The sequence below is a fragment of the Chrysemys picta genome, chromosome 14 (assembly GCF_011386835.1).
Source record: "Chrysemys picta bellii isolate R12L10 chromosome 14, ASM1138683v2, whole genome shotgun sequence".
NCBI classification, from domain to species: Eukaryota; Metazoa; Chordata; order Testudines; family Emydidae; genus Chrysemys; species Chrysemys picta.
In genome coordinates, this window is record NC_088804.1 from 25,744,462 (window position 1) to 25,761,170 (window position 16,709).

At 41.5% G+C, this 16,709-nt stretch overlaps 1 protein-coding gene across 1 annotated transcript in view; it reads right to left on the reverse strand.

Annotated features, from left to right (window-relative positions):
* The window catches only part of PEPD (peptidase D), a 222,121-nt gene that overhangs the window by 68,277 nt on the left and 137,135 nt on the right, over nucleotides 1-16,709 (reverse strand). The window contains exon 11 of the mRNA XM_005289912.4: nucleotides 1,310-1,387. Coding sequence (XP_005289969.1) covers nucleotides 1,310-1,387 — 78 coding nt within the window. The remainder of the gene's footprint in view (nucleotides 1-1,309; nucleotides 1,388-16,709) is intronic.

Consider the following 16,709-nt stretch of genomic DNA (forward strand, 5'->3'; position numbering starts at 1 on the left):
CATCATAATACATTATGTTAACACTTCTTCTTCCTTCAGTAACCACTTTATGGATTACCTGAATGCTGCACGCTGACATTTGGAAAATCTTGATATAATTTATTAGCCACTACTGTATCATGTTCATATATCTTACTTAATCCAATTAGCCACTATACTATGATAAACTTCTCTATATACTCTAATACAAAATGGTGACAAACCAGAACAATAGAGCAGTAATAAATGGTGACAAACCAGAACAATAGAGTAGAACATTGGATGGCTTTCAGTAGACTATTCACACCAGACAAGAATAACAGACAACATACTACTATACAAAAATTATTTAAAAATGTTTATACCCTGTTAATAAAGACATTACCTACCTAGTTCAATCTGCTGCATCTGCAGAAGCACCTGTGACATTAGCCAAAGAGGCATATTTGTGCGTCTATGATTCAATTCTATTCCATAATAGCTTCTGAGTTTATTAATATACTATCTACACCTTCGCAAACAAATGTCTTTTGAATATGCTATAGGGCGCAATCCTGTAATAGTACGGAAATGGACTAGATAATCTAGTAGATGTTTTCGATCTCTAATGTCTACTATTAACTCACCTAGAGTTAATTATAGGTAGACTTCTCTTTGTGAACGTGACCCCTTGACTTAGATCTTGAGAGGAAAAATTCAAAAGCTGCCTTTTGTTATATCATGCACCACATCGTCTACTTTTTATACGCTCACAGACATGATTTTACATCACTTTAACCCAACAATGATTATATTTGCACAGTTTCATCTGCAATGTCATCACTAAAGTATGCAGACATGTGCCACATTGTAGAGATCAAGTCGATGTTAAAATTTAACTGAATTATTTAACTAGCAACCACAAACAATAATAGATGTGGACCTGAACTAAAACCCCAGATTCAAGCACCTCCTTTGAAGTTACAAATACAAACCTGGATCTAGATTTTCCAATTGGCCTTTATTTCTATAATACACTCAATCAAAACCCTGGACCTAATTACCCATGAAACTAAGTATTTGAAATCTGGGTCCTTCCTTCCCATCCACCCCCCAATTGGAGACACAGGTGACCAAAACCTCCGAAGAGAAAAAAAAAACAGGTCAAGTTTGGCACCTAAAAAGCCAGGTCTCCCAAAGTTGTACACCACTTCTAAAAATGTGGACCCTAATCCGTAGGTGGTCATCTTTTTACTGCTCAAGTTAAGATTAAAGGCACTCAAATACAGTGCTGAGATTGTTTCTTTTTAAAGCTGTCTAAGAAACAACACTAAGCAATCCTTTAACTTACCACAGGTCTCCATCTTCAACAGTCTTGTCATTTGGGGCTCCAGCATGTCCATAGTGCAAAACAGAGGAGTTGTTGCCACTGACATTGAAAAATAAAATACACAGAATTAACATAAAAAACAATTAAAAACACAAGGAGAAAGAAAACTGTAAAGTGTAAAATAGTTTTCTTTAAATACCAGGATATTTAAAGGCCCAAAATCATGCAACCTGTTGAGGCTGACATAGAACTGGCTCTAGAAACAGAGTCATAACTGCCAGCTTTGTATCCCCTTGGCTGAGCACAGAAGATATTGGCATAGCTGAAAAATCTAGGTTTTAGAATGTAAGCCTTTTGTGGGAGAGAACATATTTTGTGGTGCAGCCCCATATATGCTACAGTGGTACACCTCTACCCAGATATAACGCTGTCCTTGGGAGCCAAAAAATCTTACCGTGTTATAGGTGAAACGGCGTTATGTCGAACTTGCTTTGATCCGCCAGAGTGCGCAGCCCCACCCCCCGGAGCACTGCTTTACTGCGTTATATCCGAATTCGTGTTATATTGGGTCGCGTTATATAGGGGTAGAGGTGTATATATGTAACAACATAAAAGTAATTTTCATCTAATATCCATCTACTTCCTTTGATAATTCCTTAATTTTTAAAATAATAAATTTCCCTGTTCAAGGTTAAATGGTTCCAGTGGTATAAAAATGAATCTTCACTATAAGATCTGGGATGTTTAATAACTCCCTAGGAGCTACTGGGGCAGGAAAAAATTCACCTGTCCAAGTGAGCTGTTCAAACTTACCTCTAGCATGGTTAGGTATGAACCCTACAGGAATGAATACATTCCAGATTGTTAGGGGATATTCCCACAGTGTAAGATGTCAGCCATGAAACAAGGCATAACAACTGACATATTTACTTTTTTGTGGAGTAAAAAGAGAAAGTCATCTTTTCATTGTAAAAAATACATTTTTTATTTTTATAAACCAGACTAAGTAAACTGCTGAATCACAGAGGAAGCAACAAGTCTCCAGAGAAGCACAGGCACTTGTTCCACATTTCTGAAAACTCCACGATTCATTCGGTGACCTATTTTTGGTCACAGTGCCTTGTTTTGTCTAGTCTGCTGTTATTCCTCTGGGTCTATCAAATATTGAGTTAAAAGATAGGGGAGATCTCAAGCTCTACTGATTTTCATTTTGCTATTCTCCTCAGATAGGTGCTCTCTCATTTTTTACTTCACAGAGGCTAAAAGAATTGTTTTATAGCCAAAAATACATGTGTCAGAACAGATATACTGGTAGCATCTGTGTCACCTCTCAATATGTGACTAACCTTTTATCAAAACCTTGCCGGTTCAAATAGGATTCTCTCAATTCTGGTCAAGGGGTGGCTTAGTGTCTTGGATGTAAATCATCCTAGGTTTAACTCCAGTGAATTCAATGGAGTCACATCAGAGATAAAAGTATCCCTCTGAAATATTTCTGAGGCCAGATTTTTTAGCGCTGTACTCATGCCATTAGAGAAATGAAAATACATATGCATTATTTGCAGAGAGCTTTTACCATCAATGCATATTTAGTAGTTGTGCACAGAAGTGGCCACTTAGATGTCTAACTTGTCCATGAAATTAACATAACTGTGTACATTCATAGCAACTGCATGTACAAATTCTGCATACATGCAGTTTAAAGGTCTAGGCCCTATTTACATTTTTGATCAATAACTTTTTTTCATTGCTAAGGATTTTCATATTATAAGTACCAAAATCTGAGTGTTGTAGGATTGATTTATGAAGAAAGGAACTGTCAAACGTTAAAAGAACATTACAAGGTTATAATGTCAAGCACTCAAAAGTTAAATGCCAGAATTAAGATTGCCCAAGCAACCTTAATTTGGCCCCCTGCTGCATATGCATGGTACAGTCTTTACTTACATGATCATCCACTATTTTTTCTACACAGGACCCCTGCCTCATTCAGTACAAAGATGTGTCGGTGCTCACTTCATGAGCAGCTATTCAATATTTTGTTTCATCCTCAATGTTCAATGTATGGCCCTAAGCCTTATTTACTGCATATTACTTAAAGCCTGCTCTGAATACAGAATTAATAATTGCTTCATGGGTTTTTCTATGGTGAATGTCACTACAGCATTTGAGTTCTTTACAACTATTAATTTATTTTCACAAGACCTCTGTGAAATGCGAGGGTGATATTATCTCCATTCCACAGATGGGGAACTAAGGCATACAGAGATTTAAGGTTAAAAGTATCCACTACTGTTAGGTATCCAATTTAATACATCTAGTACCTGATTTTTCAGAGTTCTTAGCATTATACAGCATTTTATATGTTCAAGGACAGCTCCACTGAACTAAATTGCAGCTGTGAGTACTCAGCACTTCTGCAAATCAGACCCCAGGGTTTCAAATCAGGCATCCAGAAAATAGGGAACACATGCAAAAAGTTTGGTTTCAGTGACTTGACTAGCATTACATAGGAACTCTGTGTCAGAAGCAGAGAATCCAATTCTACAGGGCAGCATTCAACTGCCTTAACCAGGAGACCGTCCTTTATCTTCCTGCAATCTCCTGCCTCATTACTACATACTTTCCAACTGTAACAAATTAATTCCTCTGCCTTTCCCTACCATATGACTACTGGTTCCAGTCTCCTCCCTTGGGTCCTGATCTCAGTACCAGTCTCCTTTTCTAATCAACCCCAGCAGGGCTGGCTCCAGGCACCAGCGGAGGAAGCACGTGCCTTGGGGCGGCACAGTCCGTGCAGCTTCCCCCCCCCACCCCCTTCAGCAGTTCGGGCAGCTTTTTTTTTTTGCTTGGGGGGACATAAATGGTAGAGCTGGCCCTGAATCCCAATCTCCTGGCCCAGTCAGTTCCAGGTCCCTCTAGCCCCCGCCTCCAGTCCTAGTTGTGAGTGTCTCCCCCACTCTGGCTCCTTGTCTCAATCTACTCTCCTCATACCATGGTCGAGCTCTTGTCCCCTCTAAATTTGAATCAGGCAACTTCCTTCTTCATACTGCCTGGGTATCAGCAGGGGGGTAATGAGAACACAGGAGAGAATCTCCTTGCCTTCCATTCTGACTCCAGCACAGGTTGGAGCTGCAATTGCAGAGAAGGTCCCACTCAGTTCCAAGCTGCAGCAAGCTCAGTGTGGATGGAATCTTCTGAGTTTTCAGCTGCAAAGCTCTAGCTAGTCACTCCTGAGTATGTGCAAACAGTGATTTTTCCTCAAAGATTTACAACTTGACCAAGTCTGGGCAGATTTTCATGGGACAGTAAAAGGCACATCCTTGACACAAAGACCACACTCCTCTGCCATATTTCAAGTCCCTGCTGCAAAGCCTAGAGAGACATATTTTTCCTAAGCCTTATTCTCAGACACCATTGAACCATTCTGTCTGAATTTTTTCAAAAACAGTTCAGCCAGAGACAGACAACAACCTGCAAAATTTGGCAAAGGTTTGGCAAAGTTATGAGCAACTGAACACACAGTCTTATAATGGGAAGATTCGGACAACCTTAACTGTAGACAGTGCTACCAACCCCCACTTTTAATTACTTGGTCAAATGACGAAGAGAGGGTCGAAGAAGAAAATAGCTGTACACATTTATATGAAGATTGTAAATGCCAAGGACCAAGAAATATTGTTTAGGTTGATCTAAGATGGTGTAACCAAAAATTTAAAAAATTAAAGAACATACATTTAGGTCAAAGAACAGTAAAAATTCCTGATGATCAAATCAAATAGACTACGGAATCCTTTCCCAAGACAAGTGTTGGGAGTTCTAATTTTTAGAGGGCTGGTCCTGCACTTCTTACATTGGCAAAACTCCCATTGAAATGGGAGCTTGAGAGAGTAGAGTTACTAGGATTAATCCCTAAGATTTTATGATTCTATTCATTCTTGGTAAGTGTGGATAATTATGGGAATAAATAAAAGTGAGAAAAAAATTAAATGTATCGTCTTCTACTATAAAGAGCCCTACAGCTGGTTAATTTCTAGTGCATGCATGGTTTTCAATGTTATCAAACATACATGCATGAAAACAAGCCCTACAACACAGTTCGTCATGATTTTAGCTGTGTTGTTTCAATAATATAATTTTAAAAATATTTTTACAAAAAGTGAGGATAAAACAAGATATTAATATTGTATGAGCAGTTTTAAAAATATATATTTAACATGGTGCCTCAGGGCTTGATTCTAACATAATGTATCTGTAGATAACTAGTTTACATATAACCATGTGATGGGATCAGCTTTGAGTATCGTGCACCATACCACCTATGCATATTGAGTCTCCTAATTTGTTTTACATGACAATATCCATTTATAATTTTATTATAATATATAAAATGTAAAACCGTCTTCAAAAATGCATGTACTGAAAAACTATGGCGACTATGGAAACATCTGCATTACGCAGAATGTTTTCAGCAACAGGTATTCCAAATCCAACAACGCTGGATTTCAGGTTATGGTTTAATTGTAGAGGTTTATAGTAAAAAAAAAAAAAAATCACTCCTTTATTAATGAGCACTAATTACTATACTTTAAACCCTCTCTTTAATTTAAATGCATAGGAACAAATATAATTTTCCTTCAACTGGAAGGACATTTCTGAGGGTTTGTCTACACAGACAATTAGTTTGCGCCAAGTTGGAGTGTTAATCTACCCACACTAGTCTTCTGGGATTTCTTTTTCATTCAGCCCATGACCCACTATCTTCTACTGCTTCTGTCAAGAGAGAGAAGACACATGTCCTTCTCAGAAGTTATCAACATCAGCGTTCCATGAACTAGACAGGAAAAAGTGCTCTATGAATGAAGTTACAGAAACCTGTCCATCTGGGACATCACCTCCAGGAAAGTGACATCAGCCCATGGGGAGAAGTTCTAATATTTCGCCAGAAGTAAGCTCAAATATAAGGCTGCAGCTATACTTTTAGGCTGACTTCAAAGCAACTTTCAAAAATAAAGTCTGGATTTTAAATCAGACTGGTCTACGATTTGCTAGTATTAGTCACTGGTGGTATACACAATCCTTAATTTAGAAACAATTACTTTGCTTCCAGAGAGCAAAGGTTTTAAAATGGTACGTGACAAATCTATATTTAAGTATCCTAAAACTTCAGAGGTGCTGAGCACCTGTCACTCTACTGACTTCATATGATGTTCAAAACCTCTGAAAATCATGACACATATTTATGTACCTTAATATGGATCTAGATGCCTATCTTTAGGCATCCAAATTTAAAAGTTTTGCCAGAGGATGTTTTGCCTCTATTTTAACTCCTTTAACAATTTTTCCAAATTGTTACTAATCTGAAGAATTGGAAAAGACCGAATAACTTGGTAAATTCATGCCACAGAGAATACAAACCGCAGGAGTCAGAAAAGTTCAGAACATATTGTCAGTCAGAAAGGACTGTGAAAAGAGAAATGAGCAGAAGGAAGAGACGTGGAATGTAATAGCAGCAATTAAAAGAGAGTGTAATAACAGCACCAATTAAAAGGGAAAAACTATAGCAACAGACAATTTGAAACTAACAATTAGCTGTATATCAGGAAAACCTGAATTAAAATTAAGATACCATAAACTACAACAGCAAGCTACTTCCTCTGAGATTTAGAGAGAATAATTTTAATCCAAAAGGGAGCATTAAGCAGCTACTCCACACTTCTGGATCTGAGAGAGACTGGAAATATTTTTTATTATAATTAAAAGAAAAGAGCGGAGAGAGTTATTAACTCTACTAACCTGACTCAAGAGGATTTATAAAGGCCCACAGATACAAAGAGCCATTTTACTTATCTAGTCTTGTATAACTAGAATCATTTGATGTGGGGAGCTGAGATAACCAACGGAGGAAACTAGTACCTGAGAAACACCCATGTCTGAGGTAACAGCTGCCAAATAGCTGCTGATCACACCTGTGAAGTAAGAGACTAGAGCTCTTGTAGTGCACCTTAATCTTTCTGGCCTTTCAGAGTGTATCCCCTAAAGTGTTCAACCTCCAGCCCTTACCCATCTCAGGATGGAATCTCATGATTCTTCTACTCCTAGCTCAGGATCTGGGTACTCTGCCCTGTGTATACCATTGCTTAGTACTGTCCAGTAATATTGGAAGAAATGTATACAATAAAAGTATATAATATTTTGGATATCCTAGAGAAGTTTCCAAGTTCAGGTGAGAGATTGCAGAGCTGTGATCCTCTAATGCTGCTTTTTCATTCTTGCAATAGCTGATGCTTTTACTAAAATGCTCAATATATCATTTCAATGTATGTTTTTAAATTTCTTATGACATTATTTTGGGCAACTGTTATAAAGCAAAGTAAGGTAGACAAGGTAATATCTTTTATTGGACCAACTTCTGTTGGTGAAAGAGATAAGCTTTTGAGATAGAAGTCTTCTTCAGGTCCTGTGTGTGTAGCTCGAAACCTTGTCTCATTCACCGGCAGAAGTTGGTCTAATAAAAGTTATTGCTTCACCAATCTTGTCTCTCTAATATCCTGGGATCAATACGGCTACAAGGATACCTTTCTTTATTTGCAGTGTTCATTTTAAAAAGCATATGTGGCTGTGAGGTGGTTGCTTTAATGTCTGACAGAGTGACACTGTGGTCTGAAAGGACTGGGCCTGGCAGGAAGGAGCTCCTGAGTACCAGTTCTGGCTGATTCACTGTGTGACACTGGGCAAGTCACTTAACTTCTCAGTTTTCTCCAGTGCAAAAATGGCTACTTGCTTATCTCCCAGGGGTACTGAAAAGGATAATTAGTTAATGTTTACACAGTGCTTTGAAGTAGTAAAGTGCTATATAAGTGCCAGGTACATCTGAATATACATATTTAATTATCAATAACTAACAGGGTTGGAACGCACCTCACATGGGTGCCCCCTTTTCTCTGGCTGATATACCTGTAATCACAGTCTTTTTTCAGGGTGGCACCAGCCTCTCACAGGCAGCCCCCCCTTTGGTTGGTTGGGTGTGATCCTGCTTTTGGTTTTAGTTCTTATATTGGGGTGGCACCCGCCTCTCACGAGCACGCCCCCGGCTGATAGTTCTCTTGGTGGATCTTCAGCGACTCAGCCCTCCGGCCAAGCTGCATACACTGTCCCTCCTTCCAGAGTATACAATCCCGAGTTCTTATCATGGCCCTGGTATGGGGCTGTAGCTCTTCAGCTTCTTCCCAGAGGCACTGCCTTCTTCAACCACCCAGCCAGGGCCTATGTCGGTACCCGCAGTTGGTGGTGTTTCAGCAGCCCTCCCTGGGTTCAGTCTTCAACCAACCCAGCGGGGGCCCACCTTGATACCTCTCTGGCCAGGCCAGGTTCTGTGCTCGGTCCCCCTGGGCTTCAGCCTGTCCGCACTGGCCTCCCTCCTGCTGCTCTTTCTGCCAGCCAGGAATCTGGTCTTCAGCAGCCTTCTCTGGGCTTCAGTCCTGTCTGCAGTGAGCTCTCTACAGTGAGCTGTCCTTGGTACTGCTGCTCTTTCAGCCAGCCAGCCAGTCTTCACTTCTCGAGCTCCACACAGCAACTGAACTTCTCTGCTCTGCTGCTTGTCTTACATAGGGCCCTTCTGGCCCCAGATTGGTCGCTCCATCAGCCCCTCTGATTGGCCATTCTTCTGCAGCCACTCTAGGCTGCCTGGAGGACTTCTCTCTGCTATATTCTCAGGCAGGCTGATGCAGAGCCAAGAGGCCTCCAGTAGGGCCTCCGGACCTAGTCCATCCTGCCACAATAACCAAATACTGGTATTCTTATTTAATTGCATTTATGCACATCTATACTTAACATTACTTTTGAAGTGATACAGTCTTGGTTGAAATTACCTAAAGACCTTCAAGATGCAATCTGATACCCAAATGTCCATTCAGCCATAATAATTAGTAGTAAAGTTTACTGATTTTTAAAGGTGACTAATCTGTATGTAAAGATGTAAACTGAAATTTACTCCATTTACTCCTATTCAGTTACCTACAAAATATTGAAATCTTTGTACTGTCTTTGACATGTTGATTTACCATTCTGAGATGATGATGAGCAACAATTTTGAGTGCTTACACTGAAAATTCATGCAAAGTTATTTATTTCTGTACTGAATTGCAGCATTGATTGCTCTTGATTTCTTTTTCTTTTGTGATTTGTTTAATAAAAACCCATTTAGTTACTAGCCCTCAGAACTTTCAGGTACCTTTATTTCTTCAGAAAGGAAAGCGGTAATTTGAGAAGGGTGGGGGGGAGAAAGCATGAATGAATTAGTGAAGTCATTCCTATTTTGAAAATCCAGCCAGAATTTAGTAGATATTAACTGAACATGTCTGTATACTTCTTATTTAACTCAACAGCAAACTTGTGTTTATTTCCAAACACTATCTCTCTATAGAAACTAGAACAGGGCTTGTATCTCAAAGAACAGATTCAGTTATATAAGTATTCATTAATGTTTAGAGCTACAAAACTTGAAGCTACTCGACTCAGCACTAATAGAGTAACAGGCTTTAATACACAGCTCCAATAGTTTGATTTTTGTACAATCCAATTATCCCAAAGAGTCATCTGTACAAGCTATTTATTTGCTGTATATCGTAAATGTCTATTTTGTAACAAGCTTCCTAATATCTGAGAAAGCATGCTTATTATTACCTTCTACTGTTAAAAGTCTAATATTAAATTTAATTCATAAAGAGGATCCCCTCCCCTGAGTGTGCTCCACCCTCGCTCTGCCTCTTCCTGCCCCCACTCCTCTCCCTCCCCCACAGTGCCTCCTGCCCACCGCTGAACAGCTGATCAGTAGTGGGCAGGAGGTGCTGTGGGTGGGGTGGAGGAGGAACTGATTGATAGGGCCTGCCAGTGGGTGCTGAGCACCCACTATTTTTTTTCCTTGGGTGCTCCAGCCCCGGAGCACCCACGAAGTTGGCACCTATGCTCTGATGTATATGCACACCCGAAACATGGTGTTCACTTAACATGGTGTTCAACAGCCTGAAAATCCACACATAGGGGATCACTTTAGCATAGGGATCACTTTGGTTGCAGTAACTTCTATGCAGTCAAAAAACCAACTTGCTCCTTGGATAGAATCATAGAATCATAGAATATCAGAGTTGGAAGGGACCTCAAGAGGTCATCTAGTCCAACCCCCTGCTCAAAGCAGGACCAATTCCCAGCTAAATCATCCCAGCCAGGGCTTTGTCAAGCCGGGCCTTAAAAACCTCCAAGGAAGGAGACTCCACCACCTCCCTAGGTAACGCATTCCAGTGTTTCACCACCCTCCTAGTGAAATAGTTTTTCCTGATATCCAACCTGGACCTCCCCCACTGCAACTTGAGACCATTGCTCCTTGTTCTGTCATCTGCCACCACTGAGAACAGCCGAGCTCCATCCTCTTTGGAACCCCCCTTCAGGTAGTTGAAGGCTGCTATCAAATCCTCCCTCATTCTTCTCTTCTGGAGACTAAACAATCCCAGTTCTCTCAGCCTCTCCTCATAAGTCATGTGCTCCACACCCCTAATCATTTTTGTTGCCCTCCGCTGGACTCTTTCCAATTTTTCCACATCCTTCTTGTAGTGTGGGGCCCAAAACTGGACACAGTATTCCAGATGAGGCCTCACCAATGTCGAATAAAGGGGAACAATCACGTTCCTCGATCTGCTGGCAATGCCCCTACTTATACAGCCCAAAATGCCGTTAGCCTTCTTGGCAACAAGAGCACACTGTTGACTCATATCCAGCTTCTCGTCCACTGTGACCCCTAGGTCCTTTTCAACAGAACTGCTACCTAGCCATTCGGTCCCTAGTCTGTAGCAGTGCATGGGATTCTTCCGTCCTAAGTGCAGGACTCTGCACTTGTTCTTGTTGAACCTCATCAGGTTTTTTTCTGCCCAATCCTCTAATTTGTCTAGGTCCCTCTGTATCCAATCCCTACCCTCTAGTGTATCTACCACGCCTCTTAGTTTAGTGTCATCTGCAAACTTGCTGAGAGTGCAGTCCACACCATCCTCCAGATCATTAATAAAGATATTAAACAAAACCGGCCCCAGGACCGACCCTTGGGGCACTCCGCTTGAAACCGGCTGCCAACTAGACATGGAGCCATTGATCACTACCCGTTGAGCCCGACGATCTAGCCAGCTTTCTATCCACCTTACAGTCCATTCATCCAGCCCATACTTCTTTAACTTGGTGGCAAGAATACTGTGGGAGACAGTATCAAAAGCTTTGCTAAAGTCAAGAAATAACACATCCACTGCTTTCCCCTCATCCACAGAGCCAGTTATCTCATCATAGAAGGCAATTAGGTTAGTCAGGCACGACTTCCCCTTCGTGAATCCATGCTGACTGTTCCTGATCACTTTCCTCTCCTCTAAACGTTTCATAATTGATTCCTTGAGGACCTGCTCCATGATTTTTCCAGGGACTGAGGTGAGGCTGACTGGCCTGTAGTTCCCCGGATCCTCCTTCTTCCCTTTTTTAAAGATGGGCACTACATTAGCCTTTTTCCAATCATCTGGGACCTCCCCCGATCGCCATGAGTTTTCAAAAATAATGGCTAATGGCTCTGCAATCTCACCCGCCAACTCCTTTAGCACCCTCGGATGCAGCGCATCCGGCCCCATGGACTTGTGCACGTCCAGTTTTTCTAAATAGTCCCGAACCACTTCTTTCTCCACAGAGGGTTGGTCACCTTCTCCCCATGCTGTACTGCCCAGTGCAGCAATCTGGGAGCTGACCTTGTGCGTGAAGACAGAGGCAAAAAAATCATTGAGTACATTAGCTTTTTCCACATCCTCGGTCACTAGGTTGCCTCCCTCATTCAGTAAGGGGCCCACACTTTCCTTGATTTTCTTCTTGTTGCTAACATACCTGAAGAAACCCTTCTTGTTACTCTTAACATCTCTTGCTAACTGCAACTCCAAGTGTGATTTGGCCTTCCTGATTTCACTCCTGCACGCCTGAGCAATACTTTTATACTCCTCCCTGGTCATTTGTCCAATCTTCCACTTCTTATAAGCCTCTTTTTTGCGTTTAAGATCAGCAAGGATTTCACTGTTTAGCCAAGCTGGTCGCCTGCCATATTTACTATTCTTTCTACACATCGGGATGGTTTGTTCCTGCAACCTCAATAAGGATTCTTTAAAATACAGCCAGCTCTCCTGGACCCCTTTGCCCTTCATGTTATTCTCCCAGGGGATCCTGCCCATCTGTTCCCTGAGGGAGTCAAAGTCTGCTTTTCTGAAGTCCAGGGTCCGTATTCTGCTGCTCTCCTTTCTTCCTTGTGTCAGGATCCTGAACTCGACCATCTCATGGTCACTGCCTCCCAGGTTCCCATCCACTTTTGCTTCCCCTACTAGTTCTTCCCTGTTTGTGAGCAGCAGGTCAAGAAAAGCTTTGCCCCTAGTTGGTTCCTCCAGCACTTGCACCAGGAAATTGTCCCCTACACTTTCCAAAAATTTCCTGGATTGCCTGTGCACTGCTGTATTGCTCTCCCAGCAGATATCAGGGTGATTAAAGTCTCCCATGAGAACCAGGGCCTGCGATCTAGCAACTTCTGCTAGTTGCCAGAAGAAAGCCTCGTCCACCTCATCCCCCTGGTCTGGTGGTCTATAGCAGACTCCAACCACGACATCACCCTTGTTGCTCCCACTTCTCAACTTTATCCAGAGACTCTCAGGTTTTTCTGCAGTATCATACCGGAGCTCTGAGCAGTCATACTCCTCTCTTACATACAACGCAACTCCCCCACCTTTTCTGCCCTGCCTGTCCTTCCTGAACAGTTTATATCCATCCATGACAGTACTCCAGTCATGTGAGTTATCCCACCAAGTCTCTGTTATTCCAATCACATCATAGGCTGGTATCCACAGTGGGCCCGATTTGGTTCAGAATCATATGCTCCATCACCTTGTAGTTGATGCTCAAGACGGAGACTGGTCTATAATTAGAAGGTGATCTGTAGGTTTTCCAGGCTCTAAGAGTACAATGACCTTGGCTTCTCTCCACACACAGGGGATTTCATTGGTCTGCAGGATGTTGGTGAAAAGTTGCACCATCCATTTCCATGCAAGTGGACCCAGGTTACATATGAACTCAGGATAGATACCATCTTTTCCCAATTTTGTGGCTGCAATGGTGGCATCGATCTTCTTACTTGTGTCCAGACCACTGGAACGACGGAGTGCACATGGACATCACCTGCCAAAGTTGATGCTGGACTTGTCTCCGATATGGTTTGTTCACAGGCTGTTTTGATGTCCACTAAATTTTAGCAGTGATGGCACTGGCTTTCACCTGCAGGCTAGTGGCAAATGTGGGATTTGCAGCCCCCAGGTGTGTCAGCAGGTTCCAGGCGCTCTTTGTGGAGGAGCTCTTGGCTCTCTAAAGTTCAGCATGGAATGTATGATGACCTGTGTCCCAGGCATGTGTTCTTCTTTGCAATAGAGATTAGGAGTGAAGTAAAATAGTCAAACATCTTTGGTGCAGGGGGATCACAGGAGATTGTGTTGTCCACAGTCCTAGTGAAAATGGCCAAATCTACTTTTTTTTGATGTTCCAGAGCTGCGCCAATCTTGAGTAGAGAACTGGGATTTGAATGCCAATATGGGTCAGTACTGGTCTGTGCTGGCTGTTTGGGAAGTTATCAAGGATGATCCACAGTATGGGTATTGGTGTGCCTGTATCATCTTTAGACATAAACATCAGATCAGGGCAGTATCCTCTGTCCCATCTTACAGAAAGGAAAGTGATGCGCTGTTCTGCATCAAAAAGGAGGAACATATCATTTGCCAACATGCAGTGTGTCAGTTCTTCACCTGCAATGTTGCTTGCTGCATAGCCCCATTGTATGTGGTGACTATTAAAGTCGTGCACAAATACAGCAGGATCCTATGCATTCTGTATTGCTGGTTGAGGCCACTGTGCACCAGTTGGTTTATATACATGAATGATGGTTAGCTTGCCGATGCACATGGAGATTATAGTTGTTTCTTTTGTTGTTATAGGAAGTAGAACCACATATTAGTTGATCTCCTGTTTAATATAAATTGCCAGCCAGTATTTTGGATGGTAATTGCTGGCTATGAATGTATAGCCATTGATTTTGTATTAACGGACTTTTTCTTCATTTGCAACATGGATCGCCTGGAAGACAAGGCCATTGATGTTGGTCATTTTCAGTATTTTCTCCAGGTAGTCACACTAGGACTGTGAGAGGTCTTCAACATTCAACTGGCAGGTTCGATCTGCCTAGTACGTTGGCCCTGAAAAATTTGGCTTATTTCATTGCTCTTTTCACCAGGAAGATGACCACCTTTACAAAGTCCATCCTGTTAAGTGGGAAACCACGACTAAGGTCCTCAGACTAGTGACTGAAAATCAACTAAGCAACAGAGGGTCCTTTGGCACCTTTGAGACTAACAGAAGTATTGGGAGCATAAGCTTTCGTGGGTAAGAACCTCACTTCTTCAGATGCAAGTAATGGAAATCTCTAGAGGCAGGTATATATCAGTGTGGAGATAACGAGGTTAGTTCAATCAGGGAGGGTGAGGTGCTCTGCTAGCAGTTGAGGTGTGAACACCAAGGGAGGAGAACCTGTTTCTGTAGTTGGATAGCCATTCACAGTCTTTGTTTAATCCTGATCTGATGGTGTCAAATTTGCAAATGAACTGGAGCTCAGCAGTTTCTCTTTGGAGTCTGGTCCTGAAGTTTTTTTGCTGTAAGATGGCAACCTTTACATCTGCTATTGTGTGGCCAGGGAGGTTGAAGTGTTCTCCTACAGGTTTTTGTATATTGCCATTCCTGATATCTGACTTGTGTCCATTTATCCTCTTGCGTAGTGACTGTCCAGTTTGGCCAATGTACATAGCAGAGGGGCATTGCTGGCATATGATGGCATATATAACATTAGTGGACGTGCAGGTGAATGAGCCGGTGATGTTGTAGCTGATCTGGTTAGGTCCAGTGATGGTGTTGCTGGTGTAGATATGTGGGCAGAGTTGGCATCGAGGTTTGTTGCATGGGTTGGTTCCTGAGTTAGAGTTGTTATGGTGCGGTGCGTGGTTGCTGGTGAGGATATGCTTAAGGTTGGCAGGTTGTCTGTGGGCGAGGACTGGCCTGCCTCCCAAGGTCTGTGAAAGTGAGGGATCATTGTCCAGGATGGGTTGTAGATCACTGATGATGCGTTGGAGAGGTTTAAGCTGAGGACTGTAGGTGATGGCCAGTGGAGTTCTGTTGGTTTCTCTTCTGGGCCTGTCTTGTAGCAGGAGGCTTCTGGGTACACGTCTGGCTCTGTTGATTTGTTTCTTTATTTCCTTGTGTGGGTATCGTAGTTTTGAGAATGCTTGGTGAAGATCTTGTAGGTGTTGGTCTCTGTCTGAGGGGTTGGAGCAGATGCGATTGTACCTCAGTGCTTGGCTGTAGAGTCTCAAAGGTGCCAAAGGACCCTCTGTTGCTTTTTACAGATTCAGACTAACACGGCTACCCCTCTGATACTGAAAATCAACTGTTGACCTCCCAGGAAAAGAGCAAGAACTCTCAAGTCAAATGAGAATAAAGGGCAAGTTTTCAAACAAATTAGGTGCACAATTCAGTACCAAAATTGCATATGCAATTACTATAATTTTACATGCAAAGAGAGTAAATGCATTTACAAAAAAGGAACTGAGCATTTTCTGCAAACGGCAGAAAAAAACAGCGATCCTAAAAGTGCCCTTTATCATTTTTGCCCACGAGTGATAGTGAATGCAACAACAACTTTATGAACCTAAAGTTTAGTTTAGTTTACAGCATAAAGGCCATTTTATACAATTTGATACAGCAACCATTTCATTATAATCAGTGGGAGATCTGTTGTGGACCGAAGGTACCATATGGCTCTAATTTTGAAAATCTGGCCATGGATCACACTGAAAAATGCAGTTAAACCCTCTTCACAGAATGAGTTTTACATCCCTGTAAAATATTTACTATTTTCTCTCCTAGTTCTACATATTAAAAATTTATGTTTATAGAATTACAAATTATATTTTAGCAATATTAACAAAAATATAATTTCAACAGCAGATGTTCAGCAAGCAAAGAGAAATGGAGCAAAATTTCCTTAAAAGATTAGTTTATTTGCAGTGTATAATAAATTCGGAGACCAGGAATTTTGAAAATGATATGAAAGCCTTTTTTTTTTTTTTTTTTTTTAAAGAAAGAATGTTTCAGAGAAAGTACTTTTTTTTTTTTAGCTACAAAGAGAAAATATTAAGTCTTTCTTCATATGCTGTTTCATTAAAAAAACCTATTGGCCACAGAAGTGAGCATAAATGTGATACTGGCAATATTAGCAATCATGTAATCTCCTGAGTGCAGCAGATTCTGTAACCTATCTAGTTTACAC